This window comes from Cervus elaphus, chromosome 33 (genome assembly GCF_910594005.1).
Source record: "Cervus elaphus chromosome 33, mCerEla1.1, whole genome shotgun sequence".
Classification (NCBI taxonomy): domain Eukaryota; kingdom Metazoa; phylum Chordata; class Mammalia; order Artiodactyla; family Cervidae; genus Cervus; species Cervus elaphus.
Genome location: NC_057847.1, coordinates 57963136 through 57980010, shown reverse-complemented (window position 1 = coordinate 57980010; position 16875 = coordinate 57963136). Strand labels below are relative to the sequence as shown.

Sequence of the window (16875 nt, the reverse complement as noted above, 5' to 3'; positions counted from 1 at the left end):
TTAGCACACATGCATGTGCTAGTTACTGTGAAGACAAAAATTGGCATAATTCCTATGCTAACTCTCCCAGAAATTCAGAATCAGGAGAGGAGCCCCAAACTAGGATTTAAAATATATAGATATAGATACGGACATATAGATGTTCTCATTTAGTATATATTCAATTACACCTTGAATAAACTCTCCTTTATATTTCTAAAAGTCCATAAAGAAAGTTGAGCACAGAAGAATTGATGCTTTTGAACTGTGGTGTCAGAGAAGACTCTTGAGAGTCCCTTGGACTGCAAGGAGATCAAACCAGTCAATCCTAAAGGATATCAGTCCTGAATATTTATTGGAAGGACTGATGCTGAAGTTCCAATACTTTGGCCACCTGATGCGAAGAACTGACCCATTTGAAAAGACCCTGATGCTGGGAAAGATTGAAGGCAAGAGGAAAAGGGGACAACAGAGGATGAGATGGTTGGATAGCATCACTGACTCAATGGAAATGAGTTTGGAAAGCTCCAGGAGTTGGTGATGGACAGGGAAGCCAGGTGTGCTGCAGTCCATGTAGTTGCAAAGAGTCAGACACGACTAAGCAACTGAACTGACTAATTATGGTAAGTCTCAATTTTGACTATACATAAAAGTTAACTGGAAACTAACATTAAAATCTATGCCTCTTCTAGAAATTCTAATTTAATTGTACTGTAGTGGAGGGGCAGGCTCATGTATTGTATTACACAAAAGCTCCCCAGGAGATTCTGCTATATATTTTCCCATTAAGAAATTGTTCTACTTCTTTGAGCACACCTGACAAATTAAGACTTGTATGCTCTTTTCTCTTGCCCAGAAAGAAAGAAAGAAAGTGAAGTTTCTCAGTCATGTCCAACTTTTTGCGACCCCATGGACACCAGGCTCCTCTGTCCATGGGATTTTCTAGGCAAGAGTACTGGAGTGAGTTGCCATTTCCTTCTCCAGGGAATCTTCCCAACCCAGGGATTGAACCCAGGTCTCCTGCATTGTAGACAGATGCTTTATCGTCTGAGCCACCAGGGAAGTCTGAAGGTCATGCTATTCTGGGCTGTTTATTTTTTATTCAGCTAATAAACCCTTTAATGTTCCTCTCATTCAGCAGCCCCAGAAGTAGAAGTTCTAGGCAGCTGAATAGGCTCAGCTTTTCAAGGTAGTCAGTAGAACCACATGAAGTGATCTACCCTTCTTTCTTCACTTACGCTCGGCTCCAGTGCCTGATTCTAGAGACAGAATACCTGGACACTTTTTCCCTAAATGTCTAGAAGTTATTATTTGACTATACAAATTTGCAGCAGCTACATCAGTGGCCATAGCATTCTGTTTTGAATCCTGGGGTAAAACCAACCTAAAATTTTACAGTTCTCCTTGTTTTTAACAGTTCCTCCTTTCATATGAATAATTGTTTAGTTTTACTTCTCTCTAAGATACACTTTTAGTCAACATTGTTTACATATCCCCTCTATTTTTATTTATTATTTCTTGATCTTTAATAATTGCACAATAACTCAGCTCATTCATCTTACTAACTTCACTTAGTTTTAAATATTAGCTTGCCCTTTTTATAACTGAACAGTCTAATTGAAGATTATTAAATGAATTTTATATGTTGATGGCCAATCATATTTATTTTGATGATTTTTTCATATATGCCAGTAGAGATTATTTAGCATTTTAATTTTCATTAGCTCATATATATTTTCAAAACTCCTCATATAAATGAAATATCTCATTACAATAACCATTTAAATCTTAGAACCACAGGGAAACATTTTTTTTTTTTTTTTTTTGCTAAACAGTTTTGTTTCTTTCTACTAAATCAAAGTACTGCATAACTTATTAGGTTGACCTTAATATTTTGGCTGCTGGGAAGCTCAGGAATGAATTTATGCTTTTGCTATTTATTTACAGTTTGATACATGAGCTTTTATTGTAAACTAGTTTAAGTCATTTTTTAAATAGTTAAATAATCAGTTAGTTTCAATCAGCATGTTAGCACTCTAAATGCTTTCAAGAGCCAAACATGGAAAGAAAATTCAAGATATTGTCTCAAGCTTAGATAAATTCATGTTGGTTTTTGTGCATGTGAAACTTTAATAAGAAACACATTAAAATCAGCTAAAGAACAAATCTTCCAACACCCTTTTCCAACAACACAAGAGAAGATTCTACACATGGACATCACCAGATGGTCAATACTGAAATCAGATTGATTATATTCTTTGTAGCCAAAGATGCAGAAACCCTATATAGTCAGCAAAAACACCACCAGGAGCTGACTGTGGCTCAGATCAGGAACTCCTTATTGCCAAATTCAGACTTAAATTGAAGAAAGAAGGGAAAACCAGTAGACAATTCAGGTATGACCTAAATCAAATCCCTTATGATTATACAGTGGAAGTGACAAATATATTCAAGAGATTAGATCTGATAGACAGAGTGCCTGAAGAGCAATGGATAGAGGTCCCTGACATTGTACAGGAGACAGGGATCAAGGCCATCCCCAAGAAGAAGAAATGCAAAAAGGCAAAATGGCTGTCTGAGGAGGCCTTACAAATAGCTGAGAAAAGAAGAGATTTAAAGGCAAAGGAGAAAAAGCAAGATATACCCAATGAATGCAGAGTTCCAAAAAATAGCAAGGAAAGATAAGAAAGCCTTCCTCAGTGATCAGTGCAAAGAAATTGAGAAAAACAATAGAATGGGAAAGACTAGTGATCTCTTCAAGAAAATTAGAGATATCAAGGCAACTTTTCATGCAAGCTGAGCATATAAAAATCATAAATGGTAAGGACCTAACAGAAGCAGAAGATAATAAGAAGAGGTGGCAAGAAAACACAGAAACATACAAAACGATATTCACGACCCAGATAATCACGATATTGTGATCACACACCTAGAGCCAGACATCCTGGAATGTGAAGTCAAGTGGCCCTTAGGAAGCATCACTATGAATAAAGTTAGTGAAGGTGGGGGAATTTCAGTTGAGTTATTTCATATCCTAAAAGATGATGCTGTGAAAGTGCTGCACTCAACATGCCAGCAAATTTGGAAAATGCAGCAATGGCCACAGGACTGGAAAACGTGTTTTCATTCCAATCAGAAAGAAAGGCAATGCCAAAAAATGCTCAAACTACTGCACATTTGCACTCACCTCAGATGCTAGCAAAGTAATGCTCAAAATTCTCTGAGCCAGCCTTCAACAGTGCATGAACTGTGAACGTGCAGATGTTTAAGCTGGATTTAGAAAAGGTAGAGGAACCAAAGATCAAATTGCCAACATCCGTTGGATCATCAAAACAGCAAGAGAATTCCAGAAAAACATCTACTTCTGCTTTATTGACTATGCCAAAGCATTTGACTGTGTGGATCACAAAAAAATGTTGAAAATTTAAAGAGATGGGAATACCAGACCACCTGACCTGCCTCCTGAGAAATCTGTATGCAGGTCAAGAAGCAACAGTTAGAACTGGACATGGAACAATGGACTGGTTCCAAAACAAGAAAGAAGTACATCAAGACTGTATATTGTCACCCTGCTTATTTAACTTATATACAGAGTACATCATGAGAAATGCTGGGCTGGATGAAGCACAAGCTGGAATCAAGATTGCCAGGAGAAGTATCAATAACCTCAGATAGGCAGATGACACCACCCTTATGGCAGAAAGCAAAGACGAAATAAAAAGCCTCTTAATGAAAGTGAAAGAGCAGAGTGAAAAAATTGGCTTAAAAGTCAACATTCAGAAAACTATCATGGCATCCAGTCCTGTCACTTCATGGCAAACAGATGGGAAAACTCTGGAATCAGTGACAAACATTTTATTTTTGGGGGCTCCAAAATCTCTGCAGGTGGTGACTGTAGCCATGGAATTAAAAGATGCTTGTTCCATGGAAGAAAAGTTATGACTAACCTAGACATCATATTAAAAAGCAGAGACATTACTTTTCCAACAAAGGTCCCTCTTGTCAAAGCTATGGTTTTTCAAGTAGCCATGTATGGGTGTGTGAGTTGGACTATAAAGAAATTCATACTTTATATCACGAAAGAATTGATACTTTTGAACTGTGGTGTGGGAGAAGGCTCCTGAGAGTCCCTTGGACTCAAGGATATCCAACTAGTCCATCCTAAAGGAAATCAGTCCTGAATATTCATTGGAAGGACTGATGCTGAAGCTGAAACTCCAATCCTCTGGCCACCTAATATGAAGAACTGACTTATTTGAAAAACCCTGATGCTGGGAAAGATTGAGGGCCAGATTAGAAGAGGATGACATAGGATGAGATGGTTGGGTGGTATCACAGACTCAAAGGACATGAGTTTGAGTAAACTCCTGGAGTTGGTGTTGGACAGGGAGGCCTGGCTTGCTGCAGTACATAGGGTTGCAAAGAGTCAGACATGACTGAGCAACTGAACTGACTAAACTGAGAGAATGCTCAAAAATTTAATCAGGGATTCAGAAAAGATAAAAAATATATATGTAAGTTAATTCAGAATTTCCTGAACTTAAATATAAAATTTTAAATCTCTTACTTTTCCCCATATCTACTAATTTATTTCACCAAATAAAATATGTTTGAAACTTTCTTATATGTTTGTCTTTCTGTTCAGTTAACAAGGATAATATGGAAGAATTATGCTCGTTTATATGTTTAGATTGCTTCCCTGATGGCTTAGCAGGTGAAGGATCCTCCTATGATGCTGTAGATACATGAGTCACAGGAAATGGCAAGCCATTCCAGTATCTTTGCCTGGAAAATTCCATGGACAGAGCCGTCTGGCGGGCTACAGTCCATGGGGCCACAAAGAGTTGGACAATACTTAGCATATGGTACCACGCCTCCACACACATACAGATATATAAAAGTTAGATATGGATAGAAAAATACATGCATATGTGTGTATGCAGGATGGCTTTCCTTAGCTATCTGTTCTTTTTATCTTCGTATTTAAATTTCTACAATGAGGAAGGTGGGAGAGGAGGCTGCTTTCCAAAATTCTCTCTAATGCCTAACAAGTTGAAACCTTCCAAGAAATATTCAATCAATCCATCATTATCAGTATCACATGCTGAAGGGACACCAGTTATTTTCTGGGTGAATACACTAGTTGCCTGGATACTGACCATTATTCTCCTCTCTTTTTAGAGAGTCCAGCTTCAGTAATACTTTCATTTGCACGACTAACCAAGCTGAACTATCACTGCAATGTATGTGGATTTAAATCAAAGGGAGTATATTAAGAAATGAACACCATTAACCCCACTGCAATAACATTCTTACCTTACCAAGCAGGAATATGAGTTGTACAGATTCCAGAAAATTACTCTGGATGGTTGAGCCCTTCAAAATAGATACGTTTTGATTTTCATTTTTTTTAAGTTTACTTTTTCATTTAATTCAGAGAAACATTTTTATAATTTTTCTTTCAGTTTATTCTTTCATTTACTCATTGGTTCAGGAAATGTTTGCTGAATACAGCAATTTACGAGACTTCAGGCCACTTACTTTTGGAGACATAAAGATGAAAAACAAATTCTAGTCTTCAGACGCTAGTAATCCTATAGAAGAGGCAATGAGGCAATTATGATTTATTGTAATTGCCATAATTAATGCTTATATAAATGTATATGTGTGTAGTGACAGTTCAGTTCAGTTCAGTTGCTCAGTCGTGTCCAATTCTTTGCGACCCCATGAACTGCAGCACGCCAGGCCTCCCTGTCCATCACCAACTCTCAGAGTCCACCCAAACCCATGTCCATTGAGTCGGTGATTCCATTCAACCGTCTCATCCTCTGTCGTCCCCTTCTCCTCCTGCCCTCAATCTTTCCCAGCATCAAGGTCTTTTCAAATGAGTCAGTTCTTTGCATCAGGTGGCCAAAGTATTGGAGTTTCAGCTTCAACATCAGTCCTATCAATGACAATCTTTACACAATTATTGACTTGGTTTATTTTTAAATTTTTATTATTCAAAAGGGAATTTTATAAGATTTAATGTTTGTTGACTATTGTCAGGTAACAAGAAAGAAAGAAAGAAAAATAGCTCTAAGTCGTGTCCGACTCTTGCAATCCCATGAACTGTAGCCTTTCAGGCTTCTCTGTCCATGGAAAGCTCCTGGCAAGAACACTGGAGTGGGTTGCCATTTCCTTCTCTAGGTTGCATACAATAAAAAGTAGCCCTTCAAAAATATATCCTATGAGGCATAAACTATTAGTCTTATTTTACAGAAAAAACTCAGGCACAAAAAGAATAAGAAGATGCCCCAAGTTTATTAAACATACCCAATGGTAGAGTCATAAAATGTTAAAGTTGGAAGAAAATTGGAACCTAGCTCATTTACATAATGAGCTGAGATTGAAAAAGACATGCTCAATTGCTGGAGATCACACAGCCCTTTATAGCCAGAGTCAGAAATTACAAACAATTTAACATCAATTTCAGATTTTTTTTTCACTCCCTTCTTATTCTCACTCGGCAAACTGTATTTGGCAGCATCATATCATTATATGCACTTTGTTGTATTCACCCAGTGATAATGTATACACATTGTAGAGTTAGAGATGATAAAATTGAGACAACACAGTCCATCATCTTTATTTTCACAACCTTTGTGTCTCTCATGTGGAGGCGCAGGGTTTCAATGTCATTGTTTGTTCAGTCACTCAGTCATGTCTGACTCTTTGTGACCTCATGGATTATAGCCTGCAAGTCTCCCCTGCCCATGGAATTCTCCAGGTAAGAATACTGGAGTGGGTTGCATTTCCAGATATTGAACCTGTGTCTCTTGAGTCTCCTGAATTGGCAAGTGAATTCTTTACCACCTGTGAAGCCCTTCAGTGTTTTTGGGTTCTAGTAAATTATGTCACACCATGTGTGCTTAAATAAATCTTATCTCATTTAAAGCCACTGTCAATACATAGATAAACATTTTGCTGTTTTTGAGACTTGTAGAGCATAGCTTATATTAATGTCTTTTAAAATATTTTATAAAACAATATATATAAGGCATATTCTTTTTTCTACTCTGAATTTCTAAAAATCTATAAGCATACTGACTTCTGCTTCTGTCAAGATGAAGGAGACATTTTCTTGATTACTGTCACTAAATACAACTAAAAAGCTGGAAAGCATGTATAAAACAAATGTAAGAAGACTGAAATTAGAGAAGGTAACTCAGCTATGGATCTTGGGACCAAGGAGCAACATGGCGGTGAGTTCCCTGGGTTTTATTTTTGTTTCATATACCTCAGACTTGGAACTGAATAAGACAGCAACCCAGGAATGCCAAAATGCACAGAAAGGAAAAACAAAAACCTGGAAAGATTTTTGAAGCCAAAAGACCAGGAAAGATTCTAACTCATAAGGCAGAAAACTTTGAGACAGTAATTGCTCTACTCTAGGCAAATACCACATAGACACAAACAGTTGAACAGACTGTGACCCATGCAAACCCACAGCAGCAAAGGCCTAGTGGGAAGCCTGGACTCTCTCCCATAGTAATGGCGTACCCTCTCCCTCTCCTCCGTAGTGATGCCAGAGGAAGCACAGTGGAGAATCAGGATTTTCACAGTCACCCAGTGGTGATGAGGCCATCTCCTCAGTGGGGATAGTAGGGACCCAATGGGGAGCTGGAACTCATATCCCCATCCTGCCTAGGTGTCTACAAAGGCTACATGAGGAACTCAGGCTTTGACTTCCACAAGGCAAGAGCCCTTACTTTCCTCTGCCAGAGTGACATCAGAGAAAGCCAGTTAAGGCAAAAGGCTTAAACAAGATGCAGAATTTTACCCAATAAAACAACAATAAAAATTCCAGGTTCAGTGGAAAAGTCACTCATCAAAGCACAAACCTGGAAAATATTAAAACACCTAGTGTGAATTTGTAAAACCTGTTTTTCACTTCATACATACTAACTCTCCCATGAAATAGCTATATTTTATATTATCATTTTTAATAGATGTATACAATTCTATTGTGTTATTTTTTCTTTTTTATTTAGTTTGTTTTATTTTTGTATTTCTATTTAATCACTTACCATTCTTAAACATTAGAAAGTAATCTTATTTAAATATTAGAAAGTTGTTAAGTTCAGATTGCAATTTGAGTAATTATTAATATTCAGGGACACTTGAAACATACTAAAGATAGTACTGGGTGTAATAACCTGAATATTGAAAGGTGTCTCTTGAATTCAAAGACACATCAAAGGCAATAAACATCTGAGATGTTAGAAGCCCTACAGGATTCGGTAGTCAATGGACTTGTTTGTAATATACCTTATTGCATGCCTAATATATACTAACAGCAGATGACAGATACACTCATTTCCTTATATTTCCTTATATTCCATTGGCTCATCTGTTAGAATTCAACTCCACAGAATGCTTTCACTAATAAACACACACTCTCCTTCTTGGCTATGGTTCATTTAGCTGTTGATAGGCCCAGCACCCCATGTGTTTAAGACATTAGAGTTGAAAGGTCAGTTGCTGTCAGGAGATTTCTCTTCATGTCTCATTTAAAACAATTTGCTGTCTTAGTGGTGTAGGATGGGGGCAGTCACAATCCATGTAAATTGAGGGATGGCTTCAAATGCATTACCAGTTTTGAAAATCATACCACCCAAGGCAACACAGCTCCAAAGTGTTTGAGTATCCAGTACAACTAGTACTAGATAAAAGCCTGCCTTCACAGCAGTCACATTCATGATGGTTCTTCACTAGTGAAAGATCTTGATCACTTCCTCATGTTTTCTCTGACTTTTGCAAATTTACATATTGAAATATGTCCTATTTTTATTATGCATTACTTTATATTTATTTATATTTACTTATACTTAGATATTAATTTGGACTTCTCTGGTAGCTCAGCTAGTAAAGAATCCACCAACAATGCAGGAGACCCCAGTTTGATTCCTGGGTTGGGAAGATCCACTGGAGAAGGGATAGGCCACCCACTCCAGTATTCTTGGGCTTCTCCAGTGGCTCAGACTGTAAAGAATCCACCTGCAATGTGGGAAACCTGGGTTCAATCCCTGGGTTGGGAAGATCCCCTGGAGGAGGGCATGGCAACCCACTCCAGTATTCTTGCCTGGAGAATCCAGTGGACAGAGGAGCCTGATGGGCTACAGTCCATGAGGCTGCAAAGAGTCAGACACAATTGAGTGACTAAGCACAGCATGGATCTTAATTTGGCTTTTAAAAAAGTGATCTACCCATATATGCTGCTGCTGCTGCTGCTAAGTCGCTTCAGTTGTGTCCGACTCTGTGTGACCCCATGAACTGCAGCCCACCAGGCTCCGCTGTCCCTGGGATTCTCCAAGCAAGAACACTGGAATGGGTTGCCATTTCCTTCTCCAGCACATGAATGTGAAAAGTGAAAGTGAAGTCATGTCCGATTCTTAGCGACCCCATGAACTGCAGCCCACCAGGCTCCTCCGTCCACTGGATTTTCCAGACAAGAGTACTGGACTGGGGTGCCATTGCCTTCTCCCTACCTATATATATAGTACAAAATTTCACTTCGTAATAGATAGGAATGGGAATGCTATAGAACATTTGTTTTTAATGGGAAAATAAAAAGAAAGGTGGGGGTTGGGGGATGGGGCGCCACATTGGGGGACTTCCCAGGCCGTCCTGTGGTTAAGACTCTGAACTTCCACTGCAGTTCTATTCCTGGCCCCCTGGTCAGGGAAGTAAGATATGACACACAGCTCAGCCAAAAAATTTAAAAAATGAAAAATAATAATAAAATAATAAAAGGACATTGACTCTAATGGAAAGTTGGGAACTATGACTGGCATTCAGTATTGGACACAAGAATGTTAGACACAGATCCTTTTGGGGCATCAGTTTCCTAATCTGTGAAATAATACTGGATTATTCCAGCTAATGGTGGAAAAATTTCCAGTTTACTGAATTTTTTAGTGACTGTTTATGCTGACATTGATTTTTAAGTCAAACATTCAAATTGTTAAATTAAAATGTTTTATATTTTAAAAAATATTGAAACTGAAATGCCTTTTCTTTGGTGATAGTATAGCTTTGACTTGGCTAAATAATTTAAACTTAGCATGTTGTCAGAAAACTCACTTTTCTGGGCATTAAAACCTACATTCTAAGTTTCACAGTTCAACATAAAACTATATTATCAAAAAAAAGTGGATAGGATAGGCATTTGTAGACTGGGTAGAAGATATAGATAATAGATTCATTAGATAAATAATAGGTAGATATATTTATTTCTTGATTCATTTACAGTATGAAATAACTAATTCTATAAGGAGAAGTAAAGAATTTGGTGCCATAAAAATAGGACACCAAATATTCTTGTGGTTGATCTAACTTTTAATTGACTAATTAAAAAAAAAAAACACAACAAACAAAAACCTGCTTTTCCTGTGTCAGAAGGAAAAACCCCTTTTCCTTTCCAGTCAAAAAAGTTCATTATCAGAGTGTGTTTGTCTAGAAGATAGATTATCCTGCGTTCTTCTCATTCTAAGGATAGGTCTTAGGACTCAGTATTTCTGCCTGGGAATATACTCTAAACAGACAAACAAACAAAAACTCTGGACAAAGTTTGTAAAAGAATGTCAAAAGTAAGAAACATCAGCAATTGCAATTTCTAGGAAAATAAACAGCATCTCTTCTAGAAGGGTTTGTGTCACTCAGGTAGAGCTGCCTTCCAAGAAATGATTAACACTTACAGGGTAACACTAGGGAGAAAGGTTATAATCAAGCTGTCTTAGCCCCTGTCAACATTAGTTATTGTTTTATCTACTGGAGCAGCAGATATAGAATAGAAATAAAAATGAAATAGAATGAAATTATGATCTGTTTTCCCCCTACTAACAGCAGCATTCAATTGTGTATTGCTAAATAGAGAATGCTTCCCTCAATAAAATTTGTAGGTAGGACCACCATACAAGTTAATATGTTTTAAAAACTCAAAGGAAATAGTCAATAATTATATTTTTATCAATATAGGTCACATTTACACTGTGTGTACTTGTATTTTCTGATGAGCTCACTCCAAAATAAAATAGGAAAATAAAATCTAACTCAATTTTGAATTTGTATAGCTAAATGAATTTGTTTAGCTAAACATTATCACATAAATATAACAAAAAAGTAAAATGTATTTTTAAAAACACAGTTTTTCCAATTTCTCTTTTGATGTTTGAAAGGATTTCTTTCCTTACTCTACTGATTAGTAATGAGATCTATAGTATTCCTATAATAAATTAAGTGATTGTAAATAGCTTATCAGTATTTTTTCAAATACCTACAAACTCTTGGATTGGATTCTCTGGTAGCTTAGAAGGTAAGGAATCTGCCTGCAATGGGGGAGACCCAGGTTCGATCCCTGGGTCGGGAAGATGCCCTGGAGAAGGAAATGGCAACCCACTCCAGTATTCTTGCCTGGAAAATCTCATGAATGGAGGAGACTGGTAGGCTACACAATCCATGGGGTCGCAAAGAGTCAGACAGAACTGAGTGACTTCACTACAAACACTTAAGCCCATGGCACAACATGTTAAAAAAAAAAAAAAATTCCTGATAAGAGTAAAGCTACACAGAGTGTTCCATTCTAAAGAATGTAGAAGAGCATTTAAAGGTTTTAAGATGTAATGCAGGAATTAAGCCTATCAGACTATGTTTAAACCGTAGCTTAAAAAAAGTGCATGACCACAGTTAATTCAAGAGATGACAGGCTCTTTAAACATATTGTGGGACAGCAATGGCACTGTACTGAGTTTGTAGACTCAAAATGCCCAGATATACAATCATCTTTCCAGACTTTATCAATTAACTTAATGGATAGCTTGCTTCCTTTTCATTAAAAAAGATGTACTCTCAAATATTTCAGGTTATAATGTCCAGGCTTATTCCACTCTGTCAGCTCCCCTGGGGATATTCGATCTCTGTTTCGCTAACTGCTCTCCACTCACCTCTGTGTCATTCAGAGCTAGAAAATATACAACTATGGGAGGAAATATTTCTTTCTAAAATGATTGTTTCTCTGGTCACTTCTTTATATTACATTGTCTCAGCACAATTTGACTTCATAAATTGAACAATGTTTTATATCTCATGTTTCTTGGCATAGTCTTTCATACACTATTTTAACCTCCTATATTTTCTACTTACTAAATATCACTATTTTTAACTCTATGATTTTACATTATCACACATTTTTGCAGTGCCTTCTACAATGTACTCCAAAATGTAAAAATGAAATTCGTTATGTTGGTTGCATGCATGCATGCTAAGATGTTTCAGTGGTATCCAACTCTGTGCAACCTGATGGACCGTAGCCCACCAGGCTCCTCTGTCCATGGGATTTCCCAAGCAAGAATACTGGAGTGGGTTGTCATGTCCTCCTCCAGGGGATCTTCCTGACACAAGGATCGATGGAACCCAAGTCTCTTATGCCTCCTACTTGGTAGGTGGATCGTTTACCACCAGTGCCACCTGGGAAGCCCCATTATGCTCGTTATCTGATCCATTTAAAATATATATAGTGTATGTATATGGTTATTGCTGAGTCACTAACTCATGTCTGACTGCATCTGCAACTCCATGGACTGTAGCCCACCAAGCCCCTCTGTCCATGGGATTTTTCAGGCAAGAATACTGGAGTGGGTTGCCATTTCCTTCTCCAGGGGATCCTCCTGACCCAGGGATTGAACCCAGGTCTCCTGGAAGATTCTTTATCACTGACCCATCAGGGAATATATATATATATATATATATAATTAGATTTATATATATATATATATATATATTAATTACAATAGTATTGTTGTCCGAGGGGAGTGAAATAGAAATGAAGAATAGACATGATAGGAAAAACACACAAACATGCACAAAAGTGCCTGGCACAGAGAAATGAACTGAACTGAAGATTAGAATGAGTAAACAAGTCACATGCACATTTTTCAGATAAGGAACTCTTAGCTTGTGAGGATTTAAAAAGAAATCTGCTACCAAAAATACTCTTTGATTTCTAAGACTTCAACTCAAATGGACAGGCACAAATCAAATTAATAATTGATATTGTTCATACTTTTGTACATGGATAGGGTATTAGACAATACCCTATTTGTGAATATTTGTGAATGGATAGGGTATTAGACAAATTGGTGTACTTGCTCAACAGTTATCAGATGCAAGAAGAATTTTTAAAGCTTTTGGGACTTCTAAAATATTATATCATATCTGCAGAATTTTATTTCAGAATAAGTTGTAATTTTTTCTTCCTTAGGAAATATCCCTTTTTAACATCTTGAAACATAAGGCAAATTACATATTTTATACTTTTCTAAAGACAGTAGGAGATGACCCAGATCCTCAGTTATACTCTCAGTCTCAAAATTCTATAGTTATATTAGTAATAAATTACATAAACCGCTGAATGGTCACAAAAATAGGCAAAAGTGTAGTAAGTATTCAGAGATTTAGGTCAATTTAGAAATGAAATTCAGGAACAAATAACAAATTCTAGTTGTAAAATCATGATAAAAATATAGGAAACAGTGGATATCACAATGAATATATGTTAGTGGTGGATTAGTGGTACATTCAAGGTAACCATGATGAACACTGGTGATAGAATCTGGATAATCAGCAAAATAGTGAGATGCATGTAAGAAGGTAATAAACTTTGAAATTTTTTTTCCCCAATTTTCAGGCCCAACAAGAAATTTTCATTGTTAATCTTATTTGTTGAAGAGGTAGAGGAAAAGGAATATGTAATTCTAACTTTGAGACAAAATGAATCAATGTCTTGTGGAGGAATAAACCCATATCCTGTAATGGCCTCTTCTCAATGTTTTCATCTTTATGGACAGAAATCTTTTGTCCAGATTTACTGAAATATAATTTATATATAACATTATATAAGTTTAAAGTGTAGAACATAATGATTTATGTATATACTGTCAAATGGTTACTATAACAAAGTTAGTTAATATATCTATCACCTCACATAGTTAAAATTTTTGTTGTTACTGTTGGTAAAAGCTTTAAAATCTATTCTCTTAGCAACTTCAATGGCAACCCACTCCAGTATTCTTGCCTGGAAAATCCCCTGGATGGAGGAGCCTGATGAGCTACAATCCATGCAGTTGCAAAGAGTCAGACACCACTAAGCAACTAAGCGAGTTCACTTTCTTTTTCTTCCTTTCTTAGCAACTTATATAGTACAAATAAATACATAGTATATTATTTTTTACTACAGCCAGCCAGAAACTATTCTGGTTTTGACAGAGATGGGGAATGGAATGTTGGAATCGTAACTATGAGTATGCATATGCATATGTTTATTGGCAAAAAAATTCTTTGAATTAGATTAGAACTATTTGATTGCTGGGCCACCTAGAGTAGCTATAATTGCCATACATGATAAGAGACTGAGGAGGGGAAAAGAAAACCAGATATGTAAAAAATAAGCAAAAGGAGACTAAAAGTTATGATGAGGTATAATAGAAGTATTTTCTGTATTGGGCCATAATAGAAAATTATATCATATTCAGGATAATAATTTACCTATCTTTTCAAAAGTATTAACCCATTAAGTTCATTTAGGATTTCTTTGCTGTATTCTGAGGCAAACTTTTATATTATATTCCCATAATAACCCTGAAGATCAGGAAGAAAATTTACATATCAGAAAAATAAAATTTTAAAGACTAAGTAGTATGCCTAAGGACACCAACCTTTAGTTGGAAAAGACAGACCAAGGATTTAAGCATAGAATTCTTCGATTCTTTGGGCAGAATTATTGCCTTTTGGCATCACCAACACTACGGACATGAGTTTGAGCAAACTGCAGGAGTTGGTGAAGGAAGCCTGGCATGCTGTAGTTCATGGGGTCGCAAAAAGTTGGACACAACTGAGTGACTGAACTGAACTAAACCGATTGCCTTTAGCACAAACTGAACTCATCATGTTTTAGCTGATTATTTCAGTGTTCCTTAAGCATTCAGCTGTCCTATATCTCTGCTACTGGAATGAAGTCCCTGCACTAGAACTTATATCAATGCACTTCTTCCTTCAAGAGACTTACACACCTATACATGCACATACACACACATCTGTTTATATACTCATAGGCAATATATGTTTGTTACATGTACATATACATAAATTTAGTTAGTTGTCCTCAGATAAGCATCTATATTTGTCTATATAATATAATTCATATATATTTACCACATATGTACGTGGTATAGATCTATATGTATTATATAATATATAGATATATATGTACAGATATATATTTGATTGAATTAAACAGCATATTTAATGGTACAGATTAGGTGTTAGTATATATGGCCTGTTGTTTGGTTGCCTGTTTTTATAAATAAAGTTTTATTGAAATACTGTCCCAACTATTCGTTTCCATATTCACTATAAGGCACTGTAGTTGTGGTAAGAGATAATATGGTCCATGATTTCAAATATTTACTATCTGGCCCTTCAAGCAGCTCACTGGAAAAGCAAAGAGCCTCAGGATCACTTTGTCCTTCAAGCATGCACTGGTGCATGGGGCCGGGGTGCTGTGCTGATTCCTCCAGGTACAACCGCCCAGATCTTATCCTTCTGAACTCATTTTTTCAGTTGCCAAGGGCTACTGTCTCCATAATATAAGGTGAGGGCACTGGACTTTTACCATTCTACATGCTCTAAGTATCTTCTGTAAATGTTCTCCAGTGGCAGCATAAAGTTTCTCCTATTAATATTTACTTGGATTTCAGAAAAAGTGACTGAGAATGAGCCTGACTCTGAACAGAATTCCATGCTTCTCTTTTCAAAGCTTCTGAGGTTGGTTTGAGGGCCCAAACACAGAGGATAATTTCATTATTTTGCAATGTTCTTTTATCCTAGGGCAACTAACCAATTTCATTTCACAATTTAAAAATTATAAATAACAACGAAGTTTATGCAAATCATTCTAATAATACCAGTTCAACTAATAACTATAAGAAAATCAGTTATGATTTCTCCAGAAGAAATTTTACAAGTTATACTGTCTCTGTGGTAGTGAATGCACTTAAAATTTTCAAAATGTTGTCAGCAGTTTTGCTTTTCGCTGAATAGATTGTCCAGTTTGGTTGGTTCAAATAATTAGCCATTTTAAAACCTCTTAATATGCATACTTTAGCAAGTATAAAGCACATATATTTCAAATGTATCATTTTTCAAATCTATAATCAGGAAATTCTCAGTTAACTTACATGTCTCTGGGATCCATCATATTCACATCTTTCAATTTTTCCTAGGCTGCCATCTGAGAAATAGAGCTTCTCTGCACGGTGATCAATGGTGAGTCCATTTGGAGTGAGTATGTCTGTGCTGACCACCACTTGAGCATTCTTCCCAGTAAGAGTTGATCTCATGATACTTGGATGCTGTTCATTCCAGTTGGTCCAAAACATTAAACTAATTAAAATGAAAATTGTGATAATAGGTTAAAATTTTTACCAATAGTAACAATATTAGGAGAAACATGGCAATGTCAAACTATTTAAAATAAAGCAAAATTGTCTCACAGTCTCTGATCCTTGAGGAAGTCTAATAAGGAGAGATATGTATATCATATTTGCATATTTTTCCAGTTTCTTAAATGACCTGGAAACTATTTCTGGAAAATAATTATCTCTCAAATAGCAATTTAATTAAATTGAATCAGTTTGATACACAGTAAAGATTTATTTGAATTGAAGAAAAATAGTTATCTTAAATTTCCTATGAACTGCAAATATACTCTGATTTATTATTATCATGTTTCAGGAAATCCTGTGTTATAATTTTGGATATCGCTTTTAACCTAACCTAACAATATTTCTCTTCTTCAGT

At 36.3% G+C, this 16875-nt stretch overlaps 1 protein-coding gene across 1 annotated transcript in view; it reads right to left on the bottom strand.

The window, feature by feature from the left end:
• The window catches only part of LRP1B (LDL receptor related protein 1B), a 2070284-nt gene that overhangs the window by 370378 nt on the left and 1683031 nt on the right, over nt 1-16875 (bottom strand). Inside the window, exon 43 of the mRNA XM_043894665.1 lies at nt 16254-16458. Coding sequence (XP_043750600.1) covers nt 16254-16458 — 205 coding nt within the window. The remainder of the gene's footprint in view (nt 1-16253; nt 16459-16875) is intronic.